The 21,847-nt window shown below is 41.1% G+C and overlaps 1 protein-coding gene across 2 annotated transcripts in view; it reads left to right on the top strand.

Annotated features, from left to right (window-relative positions):
- LOC111148532 (tubulin tyrosine ligase like 5) overlaps positions 1-21,847 on the top strand; it is a 250,286-nt gene that overhangs the window by 21,783 nt on the left and 206,656 nt on the right. For both annotated transcript variants that reach the window (XM_022505162.1, XM_022505163.1), the window contains exons 6-9: positions 5,878-6,008; positions 10,545-10,627; positions 17,744-17,813; positions 18,231-18,315. In XM_022505162.1, coding sequence (XP_022360870.1) covers positions 5,878-6,008; positions 10,545-10,627; positions 17,744-17,813; positions 18,231-18,315 — 369 coding nt within the window. The remainder of the gene's footprint in view (positions 1-5,877; positions 6,009-10,544; positions 10,628-17,743; positions 17,814-18,230; positions 18,316-21,847) is intronic.

Below are 21,847 nucleotides of genomic sequence, written 5' to 3'. Positions count from 1 at the left end.
GGAAATCCACTACAAATTTTTTAATTTGGTCAGTAGTTATGTTTTATATTATTTCCAGGACTTATGTCCTACAAAATATTCTTACGTACTTATGCTAACAGGTTTCATTTTCAGTTACCTTCATAGGCTTTTCTCATTTTTATCTCATGAAATTTCTTTCTTGATTTTTCAATTCTGTTGTCTTTTTTTTTTTTTTTAAGATTTTATTTACTTATTTGACAGACAAAGATCACAAGTAGGCAGAGAGACAGGCAGAGAGAGAGGAGGAAGCAGGCTCCCTGCTGAGCAGAGAGCCCGATGCGGGGCTTGATCCCAGGACCCTGGGATCATGACCTGAGCCAAAGGCAGAGGCTTTAACCCACTGAGCCACCCAGGCGCCCCTCAATTCTGTTGTCTTATATCTCGTCACTGTGTCTAAGTACCTGGCCAGTGTCAAATAGTTTCTTCATCATCTGGGATAAATGTGTGTTTTGAGTCTTCATAACAAGTTCTAGTTTTATTTGATGTCTCAGCTTCATTCGCAGAGAGTAATTCAAACTTTATTTTCTTCCTCATTGTCTGGAAGATGTGGATTTGGTATTCTAAATGTGTGACTGGATGATTGAAGTCAATCAGATGCATCTGTTTTAAATAGGCATTGAAAGAGTCCTTGAAATAGCCCACATTAGAGTCTGCATTCCAAATTCATGTGAGCAGTGTATTATTTATTTCAATAGTTTCTGAAATACTCCCGTTGGTATATTAGAATTCTATCTTAGTTTAGGCTCAGTCAGTATTCATAAATTCAATCCTATCTTCTCTTGAGTACTTCTTGAATGTATTATTCTTGCATGTTCGAGCACATTAATAATCCATTATCTGGGGGCACCTGGGTAGCTCAGTGTGTTAAAGCCTCTGCCTTCAGCTCGGGTCATGATCACGGGGTCCTGTGATCAAGCCCCGCATTGGGCTCTCTGCTCAGCAGGGAGCCTGCTTCCTCCTCTCTCTCTGCCTGCCTCTCTGCCTACTGGTGATCCCTCTCTCTCTGTCAAATAAATAAACAAAATCTTTAATAATAAAAAATATATAATCCATTATCTAAATGCAATGTCCTTTGTGGCTTCTGCTGCTCTGTTTCTCATGTTTTCAATCCAAAGGCTTGAACTCATATGCAAGAGGAATTCGAGCACTAAAATGTTTCTAATATTATTGTCAACTCTTTCTTATACAGTTTTTAACTTTTTAAGTAATTTTAGACTTCTAGAGAAGTTGCAAAAATATAGTTACTCAGTATGCTTTACCTTGTTCTTCCAACATTAACATCAGTTACAACTGTGGTATAATTATCAAAATGGAGACCCAAACATTGGTATAATATGCATTTTAATCAAAATTTATAATATTTATGGTGTTTTGATGAATCGTGTACTACAGTAGTTGCAGAGAGAGTCAATTTAGTGTAAGAGGTTTGTAGCCGAATGATTACAGGGAATTTGAAAATAATGCATATTCACATGCATATTTTATTGTAGAGAAGGTATGCTATGATATAAAAGATCTGCAAGCATTAAATATATTCTGTGAGGCTAAGCCATTCTCTGGGGGAAATGGCATAGAAGAATTAAAAGCAAGGGTGATTGGGGGATAATTCCTGGGTGGGAGGATGAAGGAGGCTTCTGGGGGTGCTCACACAGGTGACCAAAATTCATCATGCTTTGCATTTGTGATTTGTAGACTTTTCTGCATATATTACCTCCAGTAAGAAGTGTATTTTAAAAAGTGAAAAATGTACTGACAGAAAAGAGCTTTCTCTTTGATAATATTTTTAAAAGGTATGGTAGCTGTTGAATCCTGATGTTATTTAGGTTCCCTTGAATATACTGAAAAGGGTAGTATTAGGGTTTTATTTTAAAATAATATTTATCATTCATTGGCTCATTTGGGACAATTTAAGTTTTTTTTTTTTTTTTAAGATTTTATTTATTTGAAAGAGAGAATGAGCAAGAGAGTGCACAAGCTGGGGAAGGGGCAGAGGGAGAGGGAGGAGCTCAGTGTGGGACTTGGTCCCAGGACCCTGGAATCATGACCTGAGCTGAAGGCAGATGATTAACTGACTGAGCTTCCCAGATACCCCTATTTAAGTTTTTGATGAAGAATCTTAGATGTCAACTAAAGGATACATAGTTTCCCAAAATTTGTATAGGGGGCATTAAGCAGAAGGATTTGGAGACCACTAGGATTGGGCATTTATAGGAAATGCATTCCTTTTCCTTGTCCTCTCCTCATTATTTCTAACTGATGATAAACCTCACTAAGGATCCTTTTTAAAAATAGACAATCACACACACACAAAAATATATAATCATAGATCCCATTGCAGATTCGGGGACTCACCATATCCAGGGAAGGTTTATATTTAAAAAGTACCTTCTGCTGGGTGATGAATATCAAGGAGGCCACGTGTTGTGACTAGCATTGGGTGTTATACACAGTGAATGAATCATTGATCTCTACATCAAAGACTAATGATGTACTATATGTTGGCTAACTGAACAGAATTAAATAAATAAATAAATAAATGCCTTCTATGTGCTTACTCTTCCCAGGTAAATATATACCTAGAAAGCTATATATTTAAAAAGCACTAGGGTGATCTATATCTGGGAAGTTTTAGGAATTACTATTCTAGACTAAATCAGTATTATAGTGTGGACCATCTGTATCAAAATCACCTGGGACACGTGTATAAAATGCAGAATCCTTGGCTTTATTCCAGAATTGTGAGAGCTGGGGCCCAGGAATGGTAATTTTAGTAATTCACTTTCTAGGTGATTTAGTAATTCACTAATTACAGAATTTAGTAATTCACTTCCTAGGTGATTCTTATCTGAAATTTAAGGACCTCTTCTCTGCATTTATGAAGAGGACAGTGGGTTTGTGATACCTAGACTTGTCAAAGCTACCTTTGAATTTTAGAAATCATAGTGAAAAATTAGAACGGAGGAAGAGGCACGGTAAGTTTTTAGTGGTTACAGCAAAGATTCTTAGATGGTTTTTAATTAGTAGAAAAAACCGTGACTGGAAGCCAGTAGTGGAGCTCATGAGTCCAGCTGAGGCCAACTGAAGTAGCTGCTGTAGAACTCCAGAACGTACTCGCTGATAGGTGGCATTTGCTGCCTGAAGTTTATAGGGGTCATTTCCTGCTTTTCTTTAACATTTTATCTTTTACATATCCATCTTCTAAGGATGTAAAATAAGTTGTCAGTGGGATTCTTTTTTTTTTTTTTTTTTTTAAGATTTTTTTTTATGTGAGAGAGACAGTGAGAGAGAACATGAGAAGGGAGAAGGTCAGAGGGAGAAGCAGACTCCCTAAGGAGCTGGGAGCCCGACACGGGACCCGATCCCAGGACTCCAGGATCATGACCTGAGCTGAAGGCAGCTGCCCAGCCAACTGAGCCACCCAGGCACCCATCAGTGGGATTCTTAAAGTAGTGATCTGAGACTTTACTCCAGTAGGCCCACTGTAGTTTAAAATTAAGGTCTATCTTGGACGCTATGTAGGAGAAACATATCAGACCCTTGATTCTTGTTTTACTAATGATGATGCAAGTTCCGTGTAGTTATAGCAAAGGTTGGACCATTATTGCTGTTAAATATGGGTAAGGTAGCCATATCTTTTATTTTCCTGAATGGTACTATTTTCAAGTATGCCAACCTTTGCCCAGGCCATGTTTCTCAGAAGGTCAAATCCTCTAGATATCTTTGTAAAAATTTCCAGAATGCTTTGGGTTTAGAACTTGTTAGTTGGGGTACTAGTATTTTTTCATTATTTGGGAAATCTAGATTTTTTTTTTCTACTACTAAAGAATTGTGATTCAGTGAACATACAACATGTAGTGTTCCTAAAATGTTTCATAATTATTTTTAGTAGTGAATAGTCACAGGCTGCTAATGAAGCTAGAATTTATTTGATGTATTTGGTTTGTGGACCTTGAAAATTTGAATATATTTATCAAAAGTCAAACTTAGAAACAATCTTTTTTGCTTAAAACAGTCTTTTTTGCTTCTTTATATTTGAATTCTGTTTTAGAACAGATTTTATACTCATAAGACCCACTTGGCAAAAAGAATCAGATTTAAATCTGATTCTAAAACTGTAAAAAAATTCTAGAAGAAAACATAGGAGAAAATCTTCATGTGCTTGGATTTAAATCATAAAGATTTCTTAGACATAACAGTAAATGCACAGTCCATAGGAGAAAGACATGGATAAATTGGATTTCCTCCAGATTTAAAATGTCTGCTCTTTAAAAGACATTGTTAAGAAAATGCAAAGATAAGCCAAAGACTGGGAGAAGATATTTGCAGAACACGTATCTGATAAGGAATTTGTATCCATAGTGTATAGTGAACTCTCAAAACTCAATAATAAACAGCCCTCCTTTTTGTAAAATGGGCTAAAGATATTTGAACAGATGCTTCACTGAAGAAGATAGATGTGAAAGGACGTTCCACATCAGTAGTCACTATTGGAATTAAAACCACTTGAGGTACTACTGCCTACCTGTTAGAATGGCTGAAAACAAAACAGAAAAAACAGACAACACCAAGTGCCGGTCAGGACTCAGTGCAATGGAAGGCGGAAACTTTGCCAGTGGGAAATGCAAAACGGTAGAGCCACTTTGGGTCATAGTTGCTTAGAAAGTTAAATGTATACTCATACATGTGTTAGTTCTAAAACATGTCCACAAATTCCTTGACATGGCCTTCAAAAACTTGAGCTTAATTTCTCTGTTCTTGGGTGTAAGCCAGCCTTTGTGCCTTCTAATGGATAGAATATGGCAGAGCCTGTTGCTCCTGAGGCTGTCATTAAAGACATTGCAGCTTCTTCCTTGTTCCCTTTCCCTCTTGAATCACCTGATCTGGGAGAAACCAGCTGTCATGTCACAAAGACACTCGGTCAGCCTTACAGAAGAATTCACATGGGAAGGGACTGAGGCTTCTTGTCAATGACCAGCCCCAGGCGAGAGAGCTATTTGTCAAGTGGGTCCTTCAGTCCCAGTCGAGCCTTATGACCGCAGCTCTGGTCAGTGTCTTGACTGTAGCCTCATGAGAGACCCTTGGATAGAACTACCCAGGCCTGCTACCCCAACGCTCCTAACCCACAGAAACCCATAGAAAATGTTTATCATTGTTTTGAGCTATAATGTTGTGGCAATAATTTATAATGCAACAATAGATAACTAATTAGAATTTACTAAACAATTTTACTGAACTTGGCAGTCTCATTCCTGGAGAGATTGGAACTTATGTCCATACAAAAACTTACATTCTTACAAAAGTCTGTGCGTAATGCTTTTAGTGATTTTATTCATAATCTTCAAAAACTGAAAAGAGCTTACATGTCCATCTACTAGCAAATGAATAAGGAAACTGCAGTCTTTCTGAGCAATAGATTACTCCTGAGCCCTAAAAAGGAGTGAGATCCTTATGCAGGCAACAGCAGGGATGAATTTCAGTTGTTGTCAGTCTCAGGGAAAGGAGCCAGTCTCAAAAGGACACATATATATGATTCCATGAACTTGACCTTCTGGAAGAGGCAAAACTAAGGGACAGGAAACAGATGAATACTTACCAGTGGCAGAAGGGGATTGGAAGGATTCGCTCCAAAGAGACCGGAGGTAACTTCTTGGGATGCTAGAACCATTCGTGGTAGTGATTAAATAATTGTATATGTTTGTTCAAACTCATCTTTGGGGTTGACAGAGTGGTTGATCTCATGTAATACTGTCCTCGGTACCCGTTCCAGCTCTGAACTATGAACTCTGTACTATGTGGTAACACAGGAAGGCCTCGGAGTCAGACTTTACTGAAATGGAAAACTTTTATGATTTTTAGGTCCTATGAACTAACCCGGAAAGACCGACTCTACAAAAACATCATTCGAATGCAGCACACACACGGATTTAAGGCTTTTCACATCCTCCCTCAGACCTTCCTTTTGCCAGCTGAGTATGCGGAATTCTGTAGTAAGTGCTTGGCTGCGAATGCCCCTTTCCTCCCCCGCCACCTCACCCCCGCAACTGAGCTCGGGGCAGACTTACTCCAAGGGCCACCTTGAGTTAGTAACTACTTAGGGCTTTTCAAATCCTTAAAACAGTGTGTTTCTTTAGTAAAACAGCTGGAGGGATGACTTTAAAACCATTTTCGTTGTGGTTGTGTCCCTGTATGTTTATTTTTAGTAAGCTTGTTGCTCTCATTTCTAGAAGGATACATGGGTGTCACACCTGTGCCCCTCTCTGGTACAGAGCATTTCTTCACCAGCAAGAGTCAGTGCCTATGGAAGGGTGTATATACTTCTGCCTTTGAACTATATATGCTTCCTTTTTGTTGTCTGCTTTTTCTTGCCATTTAAGGAATATTCCCATCACCTTGATTTCTCGACTTATATGACTTACGAGATACAAGTATCACACATTGTTTAGTGTGAGGGTTTAGAGGTACCCGTTAGTCACATTCTGGTTGGAGTACCCTGACAGGTGTTAGTCCAATAGGGATCTAAATGTCCACTTTCTTGCCTGTAAAGCTCGCTAGGAGCATGTGGCTTGCTTCCCAGTCTCAATGGGGCCTTCTAATTCCTTTTGTCTTGAAGTCAGCTATCTTCCTCAGGTCCAAGTAGACGAAATGGGCTATTTCAGACTTTCCTCTCTGGGGACAGAGCCTGAGTCAGGAGGCCTGGTGCATGGAAGAGGCGTGAGCACAGAGAAGGTGGGAGGCAGGTCTATTGTGAGAGTCTGAAAAGTAACAATAATAAAAGCTAATGGAATGAACATCTCGTTTCTATTAGGCCCTCTTCTGAGTGGCATTTCTACTCTGAGGTAGGTACCGTTGTTTTTCCCAGTTTTACAGATGAAGAGACAAATGTACTGAGAGGTCAGGAGCTTTCCGTAAGTTGTGTAGTTTGCAAACGGTGGTTCAGACTCTGTGGTTCGGCTTCAGAGACCGTGTTCTTCACCACCAGGCCTTACTGCTTGAAGACGCGGGGCTGTGTGTACACATGTCAATTTCCCAGTACCACCAGTGAGAGAGGCCTCTTCTGTGAGAAGGGTCTAAAGACAGACACATAGATCCCTTTCTTCTCAGTACATCCAGGAGAGAGACTACGCCTGTCTTAGGAAGCACAGAGAGAGGAAGAGAAAGTTCTCGCTAGACTTCCTGACTTGTGATTTTCTTAACCTGTCGGACATAACAGTCTGGTCTGGTTGCCCAGTGCGGGGTGTTCGTCCTCTGGGATTTCCGTCATTGGGATCTCCCGCTTCACGTCAGTGAGGCCATTTCTCTGATAGCACTCCCTGTTCAAGCGGGGACCATTAACATTAGATATGTTCAGTGTTTGCCCGCAGAAGGCTCTGAAATGGCTCAGAAGAGACTAGTAATTAAATGAATTAAGTTCAAAATGACAGTGGATGCAAAGCTGAAAACTTACAGTTAAGAATTTTTGTTATGTGACTTTAGCCACGTTACTTAAAACACTGTGTCTTAGCTGCCTCCTCTGCAAAATGGGATTATTACTAGTACTGACCTCATAGTATTGTTGCGATGTTTAAGTAGGTTAATACATGGAAGGCACTTGGAATGGTACCCAATAGGTGCTTAATAAATGTTCAGTATTACTCCTTATTTCGAGTTATGTTGAGATATATTGTTATGTAGTAAAGGTAAAAAATTATGCAATAAGACCAACATGATAGCATAAAAATACTTCAGTTAATGTGTTAGCAGCATGACCCAGATGTGAACTCCTCCTGTTAACTTCTACAATAATTCCCTGTTGAAGTCTACAGGAATCTGAGATGAAAATTCCCTTTGTCCTCTCTCTGCTATTTCTTATTTTTCTCTTCACCCTTTGGAGGCAGGTTGGGGGGGGTGGGGGTGTTCCTTCAGATGACTGGATAGACTTAGGGTTCCTCCGTCAGTTCAAGCATGACCTGTCTTTTAGTAGGATTGCTTCTTTAGTGTATTATTCAAACTTGTGTGCATGCTACTTTTTAACAAAAATGAATTTAAAAGGTCAGCAGAACACGTGGAATTAATATAGCCATAACTCAAAGCCACCACGCTTAGCCCCAGGGCAGTTACTATAGGCAAATGGTGTTCCTCAGTCCCCCAAACAAATCACTTACTGACATCATCACCAAACACCACAGCAGGGACTCACTGTGTTTGTGGAAAAGGGGAACAGGGACAATGTGATAGTAGAAGGGTCTTCTTGGTTTCAGTCTTGCCAGGATGCCAGTGATTCTTTACCAGTTGTCTAGAATCTATGACCTCTATGCTAAAATTCATTTGGCGGTGGGGAAAGGATCCAACACTGTTAGGTTAGTTGTGTTGCTAAGGTTACGTCTTAGGGGAGAAACCCACCTACTGTACCACTTCCTCTTTCAAAGAGACGTTCCTCTTCTTCACGAAGTCTGTCTTAAGTTCTTCTCTTCCTTTGATGTCGTGTCCCCTTAGCATATTGTAACCCAGAAATTTCCATTTTCTCCATGACTCTTGCGTTCCTGTCCCTCTGCAGCTCACTTGAGTGTGGGCACTAGGAGAGTTTCGAGAAGGAAAGGGGCACAAACAGATTAGCCTTTAGAAAAATAACTGTGAAATGAATCGGAGGGCGCGAGGGGAAGAACACGGTGATGACTTGGAGGTTACGATGGTAATCCAGACAAGAAGCGTAGTTGGATTGAGCTAGGTAGCTGGAGTAGAAGAGAGGGAGCGGAAAGAGTGGTAAAGTGAACCAACTGGCTGTGAGTAGTGAGGCAAGGGCCAAAGATGGCTGCAGAGGGGTGACTGTGAGAAGCCAGGAGCCTCAGCAGGTCTTTCACCAGGGAGCGTAACCAGGACTGTAAAGGAAGAGCTATTAAAAGGCATGAAGAGTGTGAAATTTGGGTCCGGGTACGGATTTGAGAGGCCTACAGGTTTCCACGGGGTGATTTGCAGGCAGCTGTAAAGCCAGAGTTGAGTTCTGGCCAAAGGTAATAGATCCTGGAAGTTGCAGGGATGGAAGAAGAGGTGATTATTAGAGAAAAAGAGAAGAAGCACCCCAGAGAGGAGAGTGAGCTTGAAGATATGAACAAGGGAATGGGTTCCCAGAGGAGACAGGAGAGGGTTAAATCAAGAACAGACATGTGGAAGGGGGCTCCGCATCACTCCTCAGGGAAACGCAAATCCGAACCCCAACGAGGTGTCGCCTCACACCTGGCAGAATGTCTAGTATCAAAAAGACAGGAAATGACAAGTATTGGCGAGGTTGTAGAGAAAAGGGAGCCCCTTGTGTACTGTTGGTGGGAAAGTAAATTGGTGCAGCCACTATGGAAAACAGTGTGGAGGCTCTTGAAAAAATACAAAATAGGAATAGCATATGACCCAGCAATTCCAGCTCTCGGTATTTACAGGAAGAAGATGAAAACACTAATTCAAAAAGTTCTGTGCTTATTGCTACATTATTTACAACAGCCAAATTCTGGAAGCAACCTCACTGTCCATTGATAGACGATGGATAAAGGTGTGGTATATACACACAATGGAATATGACTCAGCCATAAAAAGAATGAAATCTTGCCATTCATGACAACATGGGTGGACCTAGACGGTATTACACTGAGTGAAATACGTCAGAGAAAGACAAACACTGTATGATTTCACTTATATGTGGAATATTAAAAAACAAGACAAATAGATAAACAAAAATGAGAGGACTCCTCAATATGGAGAACACGCTGGTGGTTGTCAGAGGGGAGGCAGTGGGCGGGGGGGGGGGGAAGGGTGAAACGGGTGAAGGGGATTAAGAGGTACAAGCTTCCGGTTATGAAATAAATGAGTCACGGACTTGAAAAGTACAGCGTAGGGAAGGCAGTCAGTATCGTAGTAACTGTCTGTGGGGACAGATGGTAACTATGCTCATTGTGCTGTTTCATTATGTATATAGATGTTGAATCACTGTATTGTACAAAAAAAAGTAAAGGGCACCTTTCGATCACTTGTAAATTATTGTCCTCTTGCGCCACTTGCACACAGTTTGACTGACAGTGATTTTTTTCATCCAAGCTAAGAGAAATCACTTAAGGAATGCTATCATTTCAGGTGATCTAGTGTTTGACCCCCAGTGGCACTGTCTGCAGTGGGAGCCTCCGGAGGTCCTTCGGTTGACGGAGGCGAGAACCTCAGATTCCCGTAGGCCATTCGTGATAGTCATAGACCAGTATGAGAGAGCTGCCTTACTTTGTTTTCATCCTCTCATTCAAGAAGGAGGGGAAATGGTGGAAGTAATGTGTAGTTTTGCTGCCTCCTCCTTCCTCCTTTCCTTCCCCTCTCTGTTTTTGTGTTAATGTTTGAAGCCAGTTCAAAAATACAGGTATTTTAGCCTGGCCGCCCTCCACTTAGAAATACGGAAACTTCTTTGGGTGTCTGAGTGGATAAACCATTGTTGAAATTTAAAATAATAAACTCTTGTCCTTTCTTTCTCTCTGTTTCTCTCTGTCCCTCTTTTAATCTCCCAATATTTTGAGCAGATTCATATTCAAAGGACCGGGGACCTTGGATAGTAAAACCAGTGGCCTCTTCTAGGGGGCGGGGCGTCTACCTGATCAACAATGTAAGTATGCAACAGGTGGCACCCTCTCTTCTTCCTCTTCTATTTCTTTCTTCTTCTTCTTCTTCTTCTTTTTTTTTTTTTTTTTTTTTAAGTAAGTTTTACACCCCATGTTGGGCTTGAACTCATGATCCCAAGATCAGGAGTCACATGCTTCACCGGCCAAGCCAGCCAGGCGCCCCCTTACCCTGTCTTCTTACTAGTTTTTTCTTGTTTCACCCTTTGTCTTAGCTACCAATATGATTTTTTTTTTTCAATGAAGAGTAGGTGCTCCCTTCTGAAATCTGCATTCAGACGTGTGAGTCGAGGGTGGATTATGAGTTGGCTACTGGTTGCCTTACCAGCAGTAACCTCTTCCTGTTCCAGCAGTTACTCTGTGGCTAAAAAGTCAGTTGATCAGATGTTAGGGAAGAGAAGCCTTTGGTGTAAGCAGAAAAGAGGTTCCTTTTCTACTTGAAGCATATTGTCATATTAATTCCTCAGTACCAAGCCTTAATTGGTAGCATATACATTTAGTTTCTTAGTGTGAGAATTGTGGGTTCCTGCCCTCAAGATCATTGAGGAAATTAACCTCGGTTTGGTATGGCATCCTTGATGCTGTTTCTGCATCTCCCTCCCTCCTCCTCATCCTCTTCTTTTTTTCAAAACTTGTCAGTATCTTGATTCTTTACAAAATCCTTAAAAGTGGTTTGTAAGTTGAACAAATACAGAATAAATAAAGTAAAATCTCACCCCCAGGCTCACTTCCTAGAAGACTTTTAACAGTAGTTTATAACCTAATGGAGTTGATTTTATGTTTCTTTTCTTGGCTTTACGTTGTGTTTGTTAAGTCCCAGTTTGATGTGTATTGTATTCACATAACCTCCTGCCCTCCCTTCCACATTCCTGTTCTTTATTGTTTTTATATTTTGAAAGTTTATACAATTATACTATCTTCAGTAACTGTGATTCCATTTCTCTGCTTTACCTATAAGTTGAGTAAAAAGAATTAAACTCAATAGTAACCTCACAGCATTGGAATTCTGAAAAAAATTTTCTAAGTTTTATTTGTTTAAGTAATCTCTACACCCAACGTGGGGCTTGAACTCATGATCCCAAGACCAGGAGTCACATGCTTCTCCCACTGAGCCAGCCAGACACCCCTGGAATCCTGAAATTGAACCAGTATTTCACTCTGGGTCTTTCCTCATTTTTACTCCTGGACATTTGGTCAGCCCTTTTAGTCTGGAAACTAGTGTTTTTCTTTGGTTTAGGGAAAATTATCCTTTTTTTTTTTGCCTTTGTTTCTGCTTCTAGACCTCATTTTTGAGGCATCCTGGGTCTTTCCTTTATGTCAACTTTCCTCTGGTATTAAATTCTGTTTTCCCCATATTGATCTTTCTGGATCACCAGTTTGGACTTTATCCATTTTAGTATTCATTTTATCTACTATATTTCTCTGTTGGCTATCATATTTTATAGGAATCCTTACTTTCTGTTTATCTTTTTTTTTTTTTTTTTTTAATTAAAAAAAGCCTGTTGTTGCTTAATGGGTGCGGTTCGTCTACTGGCCTTAGTGAGGATATCAGTTGAAAGTTTTTTGAAAGTTCTCTTTTGTTTCGTGAGTTTTCTCGGGATTGTCTTTTTTTTACCCCCTGCTGTTGGGTTTTCTCAGTGTCAGTGACCTTGGGTGTATTTATGAACTAAAGACTAGACTGACTGAAACAGACAGCTGGCTCGGGTTTTGGGTACTCTTGTTTAGGACTGATTCCCTGCAAAGTTTCTCCCTGGACAGAAGGCGAACTCATTTTGGTGCAAGGACAAACGGTGTTGACTGACAGGCCGTGCCTCAGGTGGGTGTGAGTGAGGAGCATGCTTCTTCCTGCCTCCCCCTGCCAAAACAGAACAGGCCTAACTGTGAATTACAGAGGAAGATTCTGGTGATTTCCCTTCTGGGCAGCACTATCTTTCCTGTCTTTTCCTCTCTGTGTCTGTTGTAGGGATAGAGCGGCCTCAAATTCCACTTGTCTGTCAAATCCCTCTGCCCACACAAGATGTCCTCCTCAGAGTATTATCATTAGGTTTTATCCTGAGGGCAAAGCTCTGGGTGTTGGAGGAAGCCCCCTGAATTAATTAAGAATTAATTATCTGATTTTCGTTCCTTGGCCCATTCCTGCTCCTCATGTTTGTTTCCTGCCAGCTTGGAGCTTCTCAGAGGCTCCTTGAGAAGATCATTCTCACCTCTGGTATTTTGCTTCCTTTGCTCTGTTTTCTCAACCTGATCCCATCTGCTTTCTGTCTTTGAGGGTTTCCTTCAACTTTTGGTCTCTTACTGGCTCCTTTAAATGTTTTCTAACTTTGTTATCATTTCGTTCTTTTAAAAATATCTTCTCTGTCCTTCCAGTGGGACTCTGGAAGGGAAGAAGGGGAGGTAGATATGTGTGTGTGTGTGGTCAAGTACTCTGTTTTCAAATTCCCCAATTTTCTTTTTATGTGGTCCGAGCTATTTCCTACATGTGCACAAACTAACTTTCTGAGAGGTCTTTCACATCGAAAAATCCTTAAATTCAGTCTGGACTGAAAACTGTTCGGTGACTACTGATGGCCGGACCTTACTGGGCCTCGTTCTGGTACAGGAGCTACTCCAGCCTGAGGCCTAGGCTACAAGTCCTGTTACCTGGCCCTGGGTCAATCCCTCTGGAGGCCTTTTGCCCCTGAGTCTCTTGTGACAGAAGGCCCTGGTCATATGGCTTGGATCTCTCTTTTCTTGTTTCTGTTCCGACCTTGGCGTGAAGGCTCCTGTCTGACAGCTTTTCCTTCAGCTCCGTGCCAGGAGCTCCAGTGTTGTTTGACTCTCATAGACGGCACTCGTTTGGGTTTGGGTTTTCGCTGCCAAATGGAATTGCTATTGAAAGTCAACTGTGGTACAAGTTTGCTTTTTATTTTCTTAGACATGAGTCAAAAGGAATAGGATCTATTTCCAGCTCATCTGGGACGTTTTTCTTTTGGAATGCACTTTTGCTCTAGTGATTTGTTATTTTGAAACCAACATCATAAGGAATAGAAAAGTTAAACTTTCCTTGGTGGGGCTGAGAACCCGGTGCCCTAACTCTTCCCTGGATGGAGTCTCATAGAGGGTGACAAGTCTTTAGAGAATGTGTTTGGCAGGCTTTCCTTCTCCCTCCCACTTCTCCCTGGACTGAATCCCTAGAGACCCCCTGCATAGATCAAAGTACTTGGCAGGACCCTTTGCCTCCCTCCTCCCCCTCAGTGAAGCTTTGGAATGAGTCTGATTCTTTGAGGTATTTGGTGAAGGTGCCAGACAGAAGCCTGGGAAGATGCCAGCAGGCACCAGGGGAGCTGGCAACATGTGGACATAATGGGAAAATATTCCCATTTCACTCCAAAAACTGGAATTTTATCACCTTTTACTCAGACCTACAAACCATGTAGTTAATACTCTTCTCTCTCTCCTTACACACAAGGCCTCACCATCCTGTCTTTTCCATACCTGGATCCTTTCCCATGGAATATGTGACCCATTAGCCAACTGGATGAAGTAACTCTTTCCAAGGCTGCTGCCTACTTTCCTTTTAGATTTGGTGGGGGGGGAGGGAGTGCTCAGGCGGAGGGTCTGTGAACAGAACTAACAGGAGTGGGCGAGGGACTTGGGGGATGGGTGGAGTTAGGTGTGAAGGCCAAATGAAAACATCTTTCCTTGTCTTCCCCACTGGAGAGGGCCTCTTATTAAAAATTCCCAATTATAGTCATAACCTTCTGGAAAATGTCTACAAATAGCAACTTTTACCATTATAAGAACAGGATAAAGGATAGAAAAGGCGTTACTTTTATGAAAGACCAAAGGGAGAAGCGTGAGCTCTTACAGACGGAAGTACCTTGGCCTCTCAGCTAACATGCATGGCTTCTTAAGATGTGCTCTTTACCTCTAGAAATACAGCACAGAGGAGCACAGTTGCGTTTGCCCCAGCTCCCTCAGTAACCATGACTAAATGCCATATTTTCCCAATTTAGTATATTCAAGTTGAGGAAGGAAAGATCTGGCATTTTCTGATTAAGGTACAAATTTGATTATGGAGGTCAAATTTCGTCATCCTCTTCTCACACATTAGCCACAGTAAATACAACATTAATGTTTTCTTTGAGATTTTGAAGTAGCAGGAGAATAGGTCACTCTATTTACTTCTTATATTTGTGAATATAATTCTTTATAGTGCTCTTTCTATTTGTTTCTATTTGTTTATATGTTGTTATCTAAAGTGCTCTCTATTTTTTATCATGGTTCAAGAACTATTTAGGGAGTCCTTGCTGTGTGCCAGGTGCTGCCACTCCTTAAAACCTTTTGAGGAATAGGGATTATCTCTTCATACTAACACTGATACTAAGCCAATGTGTCTTCATTATGACTTAGTGCGCAGCTCTGAGTGGAATGGCACGTTGTGCGCCATGATGAAGGCTGTTGAGTTACAGAACTTAGTAGAACCATAGAGTTACTATTGATTTTACACTGGTAGGTCTTGAGCATTTAATGTGTGCCTGTCATGGTACCTTCCAAATATAAACTCAATTAGTCTTTAGAAGAACCCTAGGTAGTTACTGTTATTTCCTTAGTAAGTGGTAGAGTCAAGATTATAACTCAGGTCTAGCTGATTCCAGAGCATAACACTCTTAACCACTGTACCATTCTGCCTTACAATAACTTAACAGATACCATGAGCTTTAATCTCAAAGTCCAGTTAGAAAAATGGGTATGTTTTCAGTTTCCCACCAATTTAGATCTTGCTTTAGCGTGCTTTGGAGGGCAATTTGAGCTTGGAATTGAAATCATTTGAAATGAGTTAGTTAGTTGGGGAACGATGAAAAGGAAACAGGCTTGAAAATACCAAAAAGCTTTCATTAGTTGCTTCTTAGTATGTAACATTATACAAAGAAACTATACCCAAGCTATTTTTTTCTTTGATGAACTACAATTTAACTCCTGATGTAGGTAGAAATGAGAGGCTCAGACCACTGAACAAATATTAAAGTTAAATAACGTACGAGATAATGCATAACTCAAGGGATACATGTGTGTGATGAGGGAGGGGAGAGAGGAAGTGGGCAAGGACATTAGATGTGTCATGGAGTGATGGCCATCACCAGTGTAGTCTCTAGTTCCGAGGAAAGTTGGATGGTCACGTATCTGCCGCAGCCTATAGGTGTTACTCAGTGGGAAGAGGTCTGCATTTGTTTAATTTTAGGTTTGGAACACAGCCTGAGGCTTGCTCCTTTGTACTATGATTCATCATTTCTTACATACTAAGCTGACTCAAAATGGAGATAGTGCTTGTGAGAAAGTGATCAAGAAATGTAAGGGAGTCCGGAAATGGTGTGGGCGATCAGGTCCATGAGTCTGAATCAGCACTGACTGTCGCCGGGTCCCTGTGATGCAACATTGGGAGATGAGCGGGGAATCTCTTTATCTTAACTCTGGGGTTGCTCATCGTGGTTGTGTATGATGTTACAGGCCACAAAATTATCCTTATTTCATGGTAACTGTAGTATTTGGGGGTAGCAAATGCATTATTATAAAGACCATCTTTTGAATTTGGGGGTTAGTATGTCAGGTCAGAACTTTGGGGAAAGATGTGAATCGTACTCTAAGAGTTAAGTCTCAGGCAGACTGGCTGGGTTCCAGTGCTCCTCTGTCACCATGTGACTTTGTCACTCTCTCTGACTCTTTCCTCATCTGTAATATTCGAATGGTGATATACCTACCTCAGAGGGTTGGGTGAGGACTGTAGGAAATAATACTTGTGAAGAATTAGAACAGAGCTGGACGTGTAGCAAATGTTCTGTGCATTTATTACATTTCTTTTCGTGCAAGTGTTAATAGTTACTTCTGTTGCTTCTACTGCAGCCATTATCATTACAATTATGAATATAGCCACTTCCCTTTTCCAGTCCTTTTGTCCTGTATAGATTGTGGTGGCTTCCAGCTGACTTTTCTGTCTTCATCTAATTTCACTTAGAGTTGTGCTATTCCATTTATTTTAATCTTACTATTAAGAATCCACAATCATTTCCTCCTTCCCACCATGTTCAGGCTAAACTTCCTTTGTTGGGGGTTCAAATCCCTTTGCCGGTGGTGTCCCCTCCCTCCTGATATGCTAACCAGACCTTTCATTATTCCTCAGGTCGGTCTTTTAGCCCCAGGTCAGTGTTCTGTGTCTTCTCCTTTCTACTAAAGTTTGTGCCTGCCACCTTTCTGTGGCGGCTTCCTTTCCTTTCCACCATGTGCTAGTAGCTTTCAACACTCGCTTCTGCACCTACTCTTCCAGAATAGACCTTCTCTCACTGATTCACGAAACTGGGCAGTGCTTGTACTGTGCAGTCCCACGTCTTGCCCTTGTAACTATGCTGCTTTGTGTTCTTTTAACTTGTACATTTTGCTGTCCCCTTACATAAATATTAAACCCTTTGGAAGGATAGATTAGGGTCTCTGAGGGCAGGGAGTCTCTCTGTCTTCACTGGATCCTCAGTGCCTTATGAGTATCAAACAGTCCTCGTGATTCTTTATTGTATAACAACTCTTTTTTCATTGAAAAACTCTTTAAGATCTAGTTCAGTCTTTATAAAGTAGAATAGGAAATACAACTGAATGCATCAATGAAACATCTGTCCTGTTTCTCGAGGAAAATGCCAGGATCCATTGGGAAAAGATCTGTAAGTTCTCTAAGCAACTTGATGAAAGCCTTTGCTTAAGAATAATGGTAATATTTTAAAATGTCCATCACACCTTACATTTTGGAGAAAGCACGTTTTTATTTATTTTTTAAGTAGCTTTTGTTTTCTTGGCATGTAACTTTTTAATACCATGTATATAAATCTTTAAAGCTGTTATTGCTCTCTTTATTATGTGAGAAGTGGTATGTAAATTTATTTTTCCCTCATTGTAATTGGATACCCATACTGTTTATAAGTCTTGTGTTACCTGACCAGTTGAATGTAGGGGTAGGTTGGAAGAAAACTTTTCTTAAGAGTTGTAGTTTTCTGCTTTATTGTTTCTGAAAGGTCAAGAACTCTGCTCCCTCATTGTGAGTTAGGATTTCTGGCCTTTTATTCTTTCTCTTTACTCAATAGCCGAACCAGATTTCCCTGGAGGAGAACATCCTGGTCTCCCGTTACATTAACAACCCCCTGCTCATAGACGGTGAGTTGAGATTGGGCCCTTGACGGGCTTGATCTTGCTAATTTTAAAGAATATTTTCACAGTCTTCTCTAGTAAGTCTTTATGAAGCTGGTATAATTCTTGGCAGCTGTGGCTCCAGAGATGAGGCTGGTGCCTTACCTACCTCATAGGATTATTTTGAAGGTGAAATGAGAGAATAGAAAAGAAAAAGTGCTTTGTAGTACATCTACGTGAGAGCTGCACAGTCTATATATGTAAGCTCTCTTTCTCAATAGATGTGTATGATTGAGATATATATATATATTTATTTATTTGTAGGAAATGAGTAATGATTTATTCTTAAAGGGCAAGGTATGAAGGCAGTATGTGTTTTGTGGGGAGAGGAAGACTATTCTTTCTTTCATATTCCTTTATGAACCCCAATTTTTTTTTTTCTAGATTTCAAGTTTGACGTGCGCCTCTACGTGCTTGTGACTTCCTATGATCCTCTTGTCATCTATCTCTATGAAGAGGGATTGGCTAGGTAAGAGACTTTGAGGGGGAAGGGGTGTTTATCAAAATGGCTCCATTTAACGAGTGTGTTAAGATCAGGCTGTTTCTCTCACATTCAACTCAGAAGATGAGAGTGTACCCAGATGGGCTTCAGATGGCAGAACATCAGTCATGTTACTTTGCAGTCTCCCTTGCATCTCTGCACATAGGAACGTGCCTCTCTATATAAACCCACACCTTTCCCAGCAGGGATCCAGGATCACTTTGTGTTTTCAGGCCACGGTGGTAGTTATGATGACCCTAGGGTCATACCTGAGATACCCTGAGATAATTTGTCACTTTTCTTCACAACCGATCTAGGAAGGAAAAAATCCAATATAGATATACCTGTTCTATAACAGACATTTATTTCAGTGCTCCCAACAACCTTGTAGTTGATGCAGTTTTGCAGTTGGGGAAACAGGCTTCCGGGAGTGAGGAGAGAACTTGGTCACTTTTCAGAGCTCTCCCAGCTGGATGGTAGTGGAGTGGGGCTTTGAACTGGTGGATATCACTCCAGAGCTCATAGCCTGAGCTGTTTCATGGCCTCTTGTTGCCCTTTTGTATTTTGGAGACATTAGCTGCTTTTTTTCCCCCCCACCTGTAAATAATATTCCTTACAGTGGTTGTATATACGTTTTAAGATAACAAAAGTGACTTACTTAAAAAATTAAACTCAAGTTATAATAATTTGAAGTTTTTTTTCCACAGCCAGAATATTTTACCGGTGACATAGGCCTTTTAAATTGTTTAGAATAAGTATGTAATTTTGCTGTGCTTGTATTCTTTTCCCCTACAAAACTAATATATAAATCTCTTTACTAACTAGCTTGCCCTGAAGTTCCTTTTCTGCTTGGTGGCCTTATAGGACCCAGCAGTTGAGGACTTACTTTGCGTCTGCAGTCAGCCATGGCAGGCTAAAAAGTATGGTCTGTATTTGTGTATTTTAGAAAATGCACTTGGAAGATGGGAAATATCACGGTTAAGAGAAGGCTACCTATCTAAGTTTAGGTGCTTTGACACAAATTATTGTCCTCTGAAAGCTCTTATTTTTTTTTTTTCTTTTTAAGAATTTATTTATTTATTTGACAGAGAGAGATCATAAGTAGGCAGAGAGGCAGGCAAAGAGAGAGAGAGGAGGAAGCAGGCTCCCCACTGAGCAGAGAGCCCGATGTGGGACTCAATCCCAGAACCCTGAGATCATGACCCGAGCCGAAGGCAGAGGCTTAACCCACTGAGCCACCCAGGTGCCCTGGAAGCTGTTATTTTAGAATGTTATTTTAATTCTGTCATGGACTCACATCTTTTGATGCATCCTGTGACTAGAATCAGGGTGAGCGCCTTTAACCGGCTTGTAGCAGTTTGAGGTGAGCCTCCCCTTCCCCTCTAGGTGGCAGCGACGGCATTCAGAAACACGGTCATGGTCATGGAAGATTCCTGAGTCTGAGTGTGAGGAACATTGGAGGCTACTGAAGCTCCGTGGTTCTAGACTCTTGTTCCTTGGAAAGGAGGGGGAAGCTAAAGTCTTTCTCAGTTCTTAGGGAAAGGGCTGATCCGGGCATCTGAGCACACCAGGCCTCCTAGCTCTAACCAGCTTTTCATAGGCAGACAGTTTTCTGTCGTGTTTGTATACACACGTGCTCTCAGACTTTGAAGTAAAGGTTTAAAAGCTGAATCCCCATACTATGTAGATCAAAAAGAAGAGAAAAGATACCCTTTTCTTCTGCTCAGGAGTATAAGATGCTGAGGGGTTTCCATTTTATAAGTCGAGTTACATGAGCTGACCCTCTTGTCCAGCGTGAGCTTCTCCACCTCCTTCCTTCCTTGCCTCCTCACCCCATCTTGCCTCCTGTGCCTTTTGCAGGAACTGATTATGTCCTGACACAAAGTGAACTTCTTGAATAGGGAAAAGACCTCAAGGTTACACCCACTGTTTCTCAAGGATGCCGTACCAGCATCTTCTGCGTATTATTCCGAAGGCCTTGCACTCACGCTATCAGTAGCCCTCTCTGTTGGTAAAATTGAGTGTAGCTTTCAGGCCTCAGTGGTTCAGATATGAAATGAGAGCACTACAACATTGGTTATAGAACTTCCTACAGATACGCGAGTGCTGTGTCTACCGGGTATGTGTGGGAAATCAGATCCACTGAATTGAGTAACTGTCTTCCCTCACCCCCAGCAGGGACTGAGTGTGTGTATGTGTGGGTGCATGTGTGTACTTTTTTTCCCCCACCAGAATTATTTGGAAGACAGTTTTTTTTTTTTTAAGATTTTATTTATTTATTTGACAGAGATCTCAAGGAGGCAGAGAGGCAGGCAGAGAGAGAGGGGGGAAGCAGGCTCCCTGCTGAGCAGAGAGCCCGATGCGGGGCTTGATCCCAGGACCCTGGGATCATGACCTGAGCCGAAGGCAGAGGCTTTAACCCACTGAGCCACCCAGGCGCCCCTGGAAGACAGTTTAAAAAAAAAAAAAACTCAGACCAAATTGAACCAAGTAATAATAGGACTGTTCAGGGCTTGGGCTCAGTTAATGTAAAAGTATAGGTACATCTCCAGGCTTCACACAAGCATGGTGCAGTATGGCCTGTGCCTGGCTTTTGGGGAGGCCTGCGAGGCTCCGCGGCCATTCACAGCCACTTCCATGTGCCCGAGTTCCTGTGTCTTAACTCACTGTGTATCTTGGCATTCATCTGCTTCTTTTTAATCCTCAGAATCTGCTCAACTGTGTCATTACATTCAACAATAGTCCATAGCGTCTCCAGATCTGCAGCCTCTGGTAATTTGGGGTCACGTGTGTTTTCTGTAGACATTGCTGAAGATAATCAGTTCGGGATGAGATTACTAGGCTGTTTTACTTTGAGGCTCAACAAGGAAAACCATAATTTTTCCTAAAGAGAAAGCATTGGCAGCAAATTTAATTGACTTCCTCTTTAGAAAAGAAGGGCCTTCTCCTGTGTCACTCCTGTTTTGGGCCCCAAATTAATGCTTAGGAGACATAAAGATTAAGTGCATTTCCCAAGACTGTTTTGTAAACTAGGTATTTTGTGTCAATTCTTGACCTTTTTAAACTTATTAAGAAAAAGACCAGAAATAGTTTCTTTTTAGATTAATAATTTCCAGTTGTCTTTGTTGTTTTATTAACACAGAAAAACTATCATTGTTTTCCTATACATGGGCAAACTATGGAGATGTTTAGAAAAAAAATTGGGTTCCTTGTATTTGGGCCCAGCATTTTTGCCCCAAAGTTTCAGCGTTTTTGAGTTTGACAAGTGTGTTCCTGCTCTACACCAGCAGGGGACACTCAGTTTCCAGAAAGGGGTACCATTCTCTACCAAAATGGTGTAGATTCTTTTTCTTGTCAGAGGTGGGATCCAAAAAGACTTTGTTCTGGATTTTACAGTTTTAAGTGGATCCAGTATGTGGTCTAAACGATTTGATGAGGCCTTTTTTGAGACAGAGCTAATAGGCACATTGTCACTACAACGGGAAAAATAAAAAGTCAAAATTGACTTGAAAACCAAGTG

The sequence above is a fragment of the Enhydra lutris genome, unplaced genomic scaffold (genome assembly GCF_002288905.1).
Source record: "Enhydra lutris kenyoni isolate GAN:26980312 unplaced genomic scaffold, ASM228890v2 scaffoldscaffold20, whole genome shotgun sequence".
Classification (NCBI taxonomy): domain Eukaryota; kingdom Metazoa; phylum Chordata; class Mammalia; order Carnivora; family Mustelidae; genus Enhydra; species Enhydra lutris.
The sequence above is the reverse complement of the archived record's forward strand: the minus strand, read 5'-3'. Positions and strand labels throughout refer to the sequence as shown.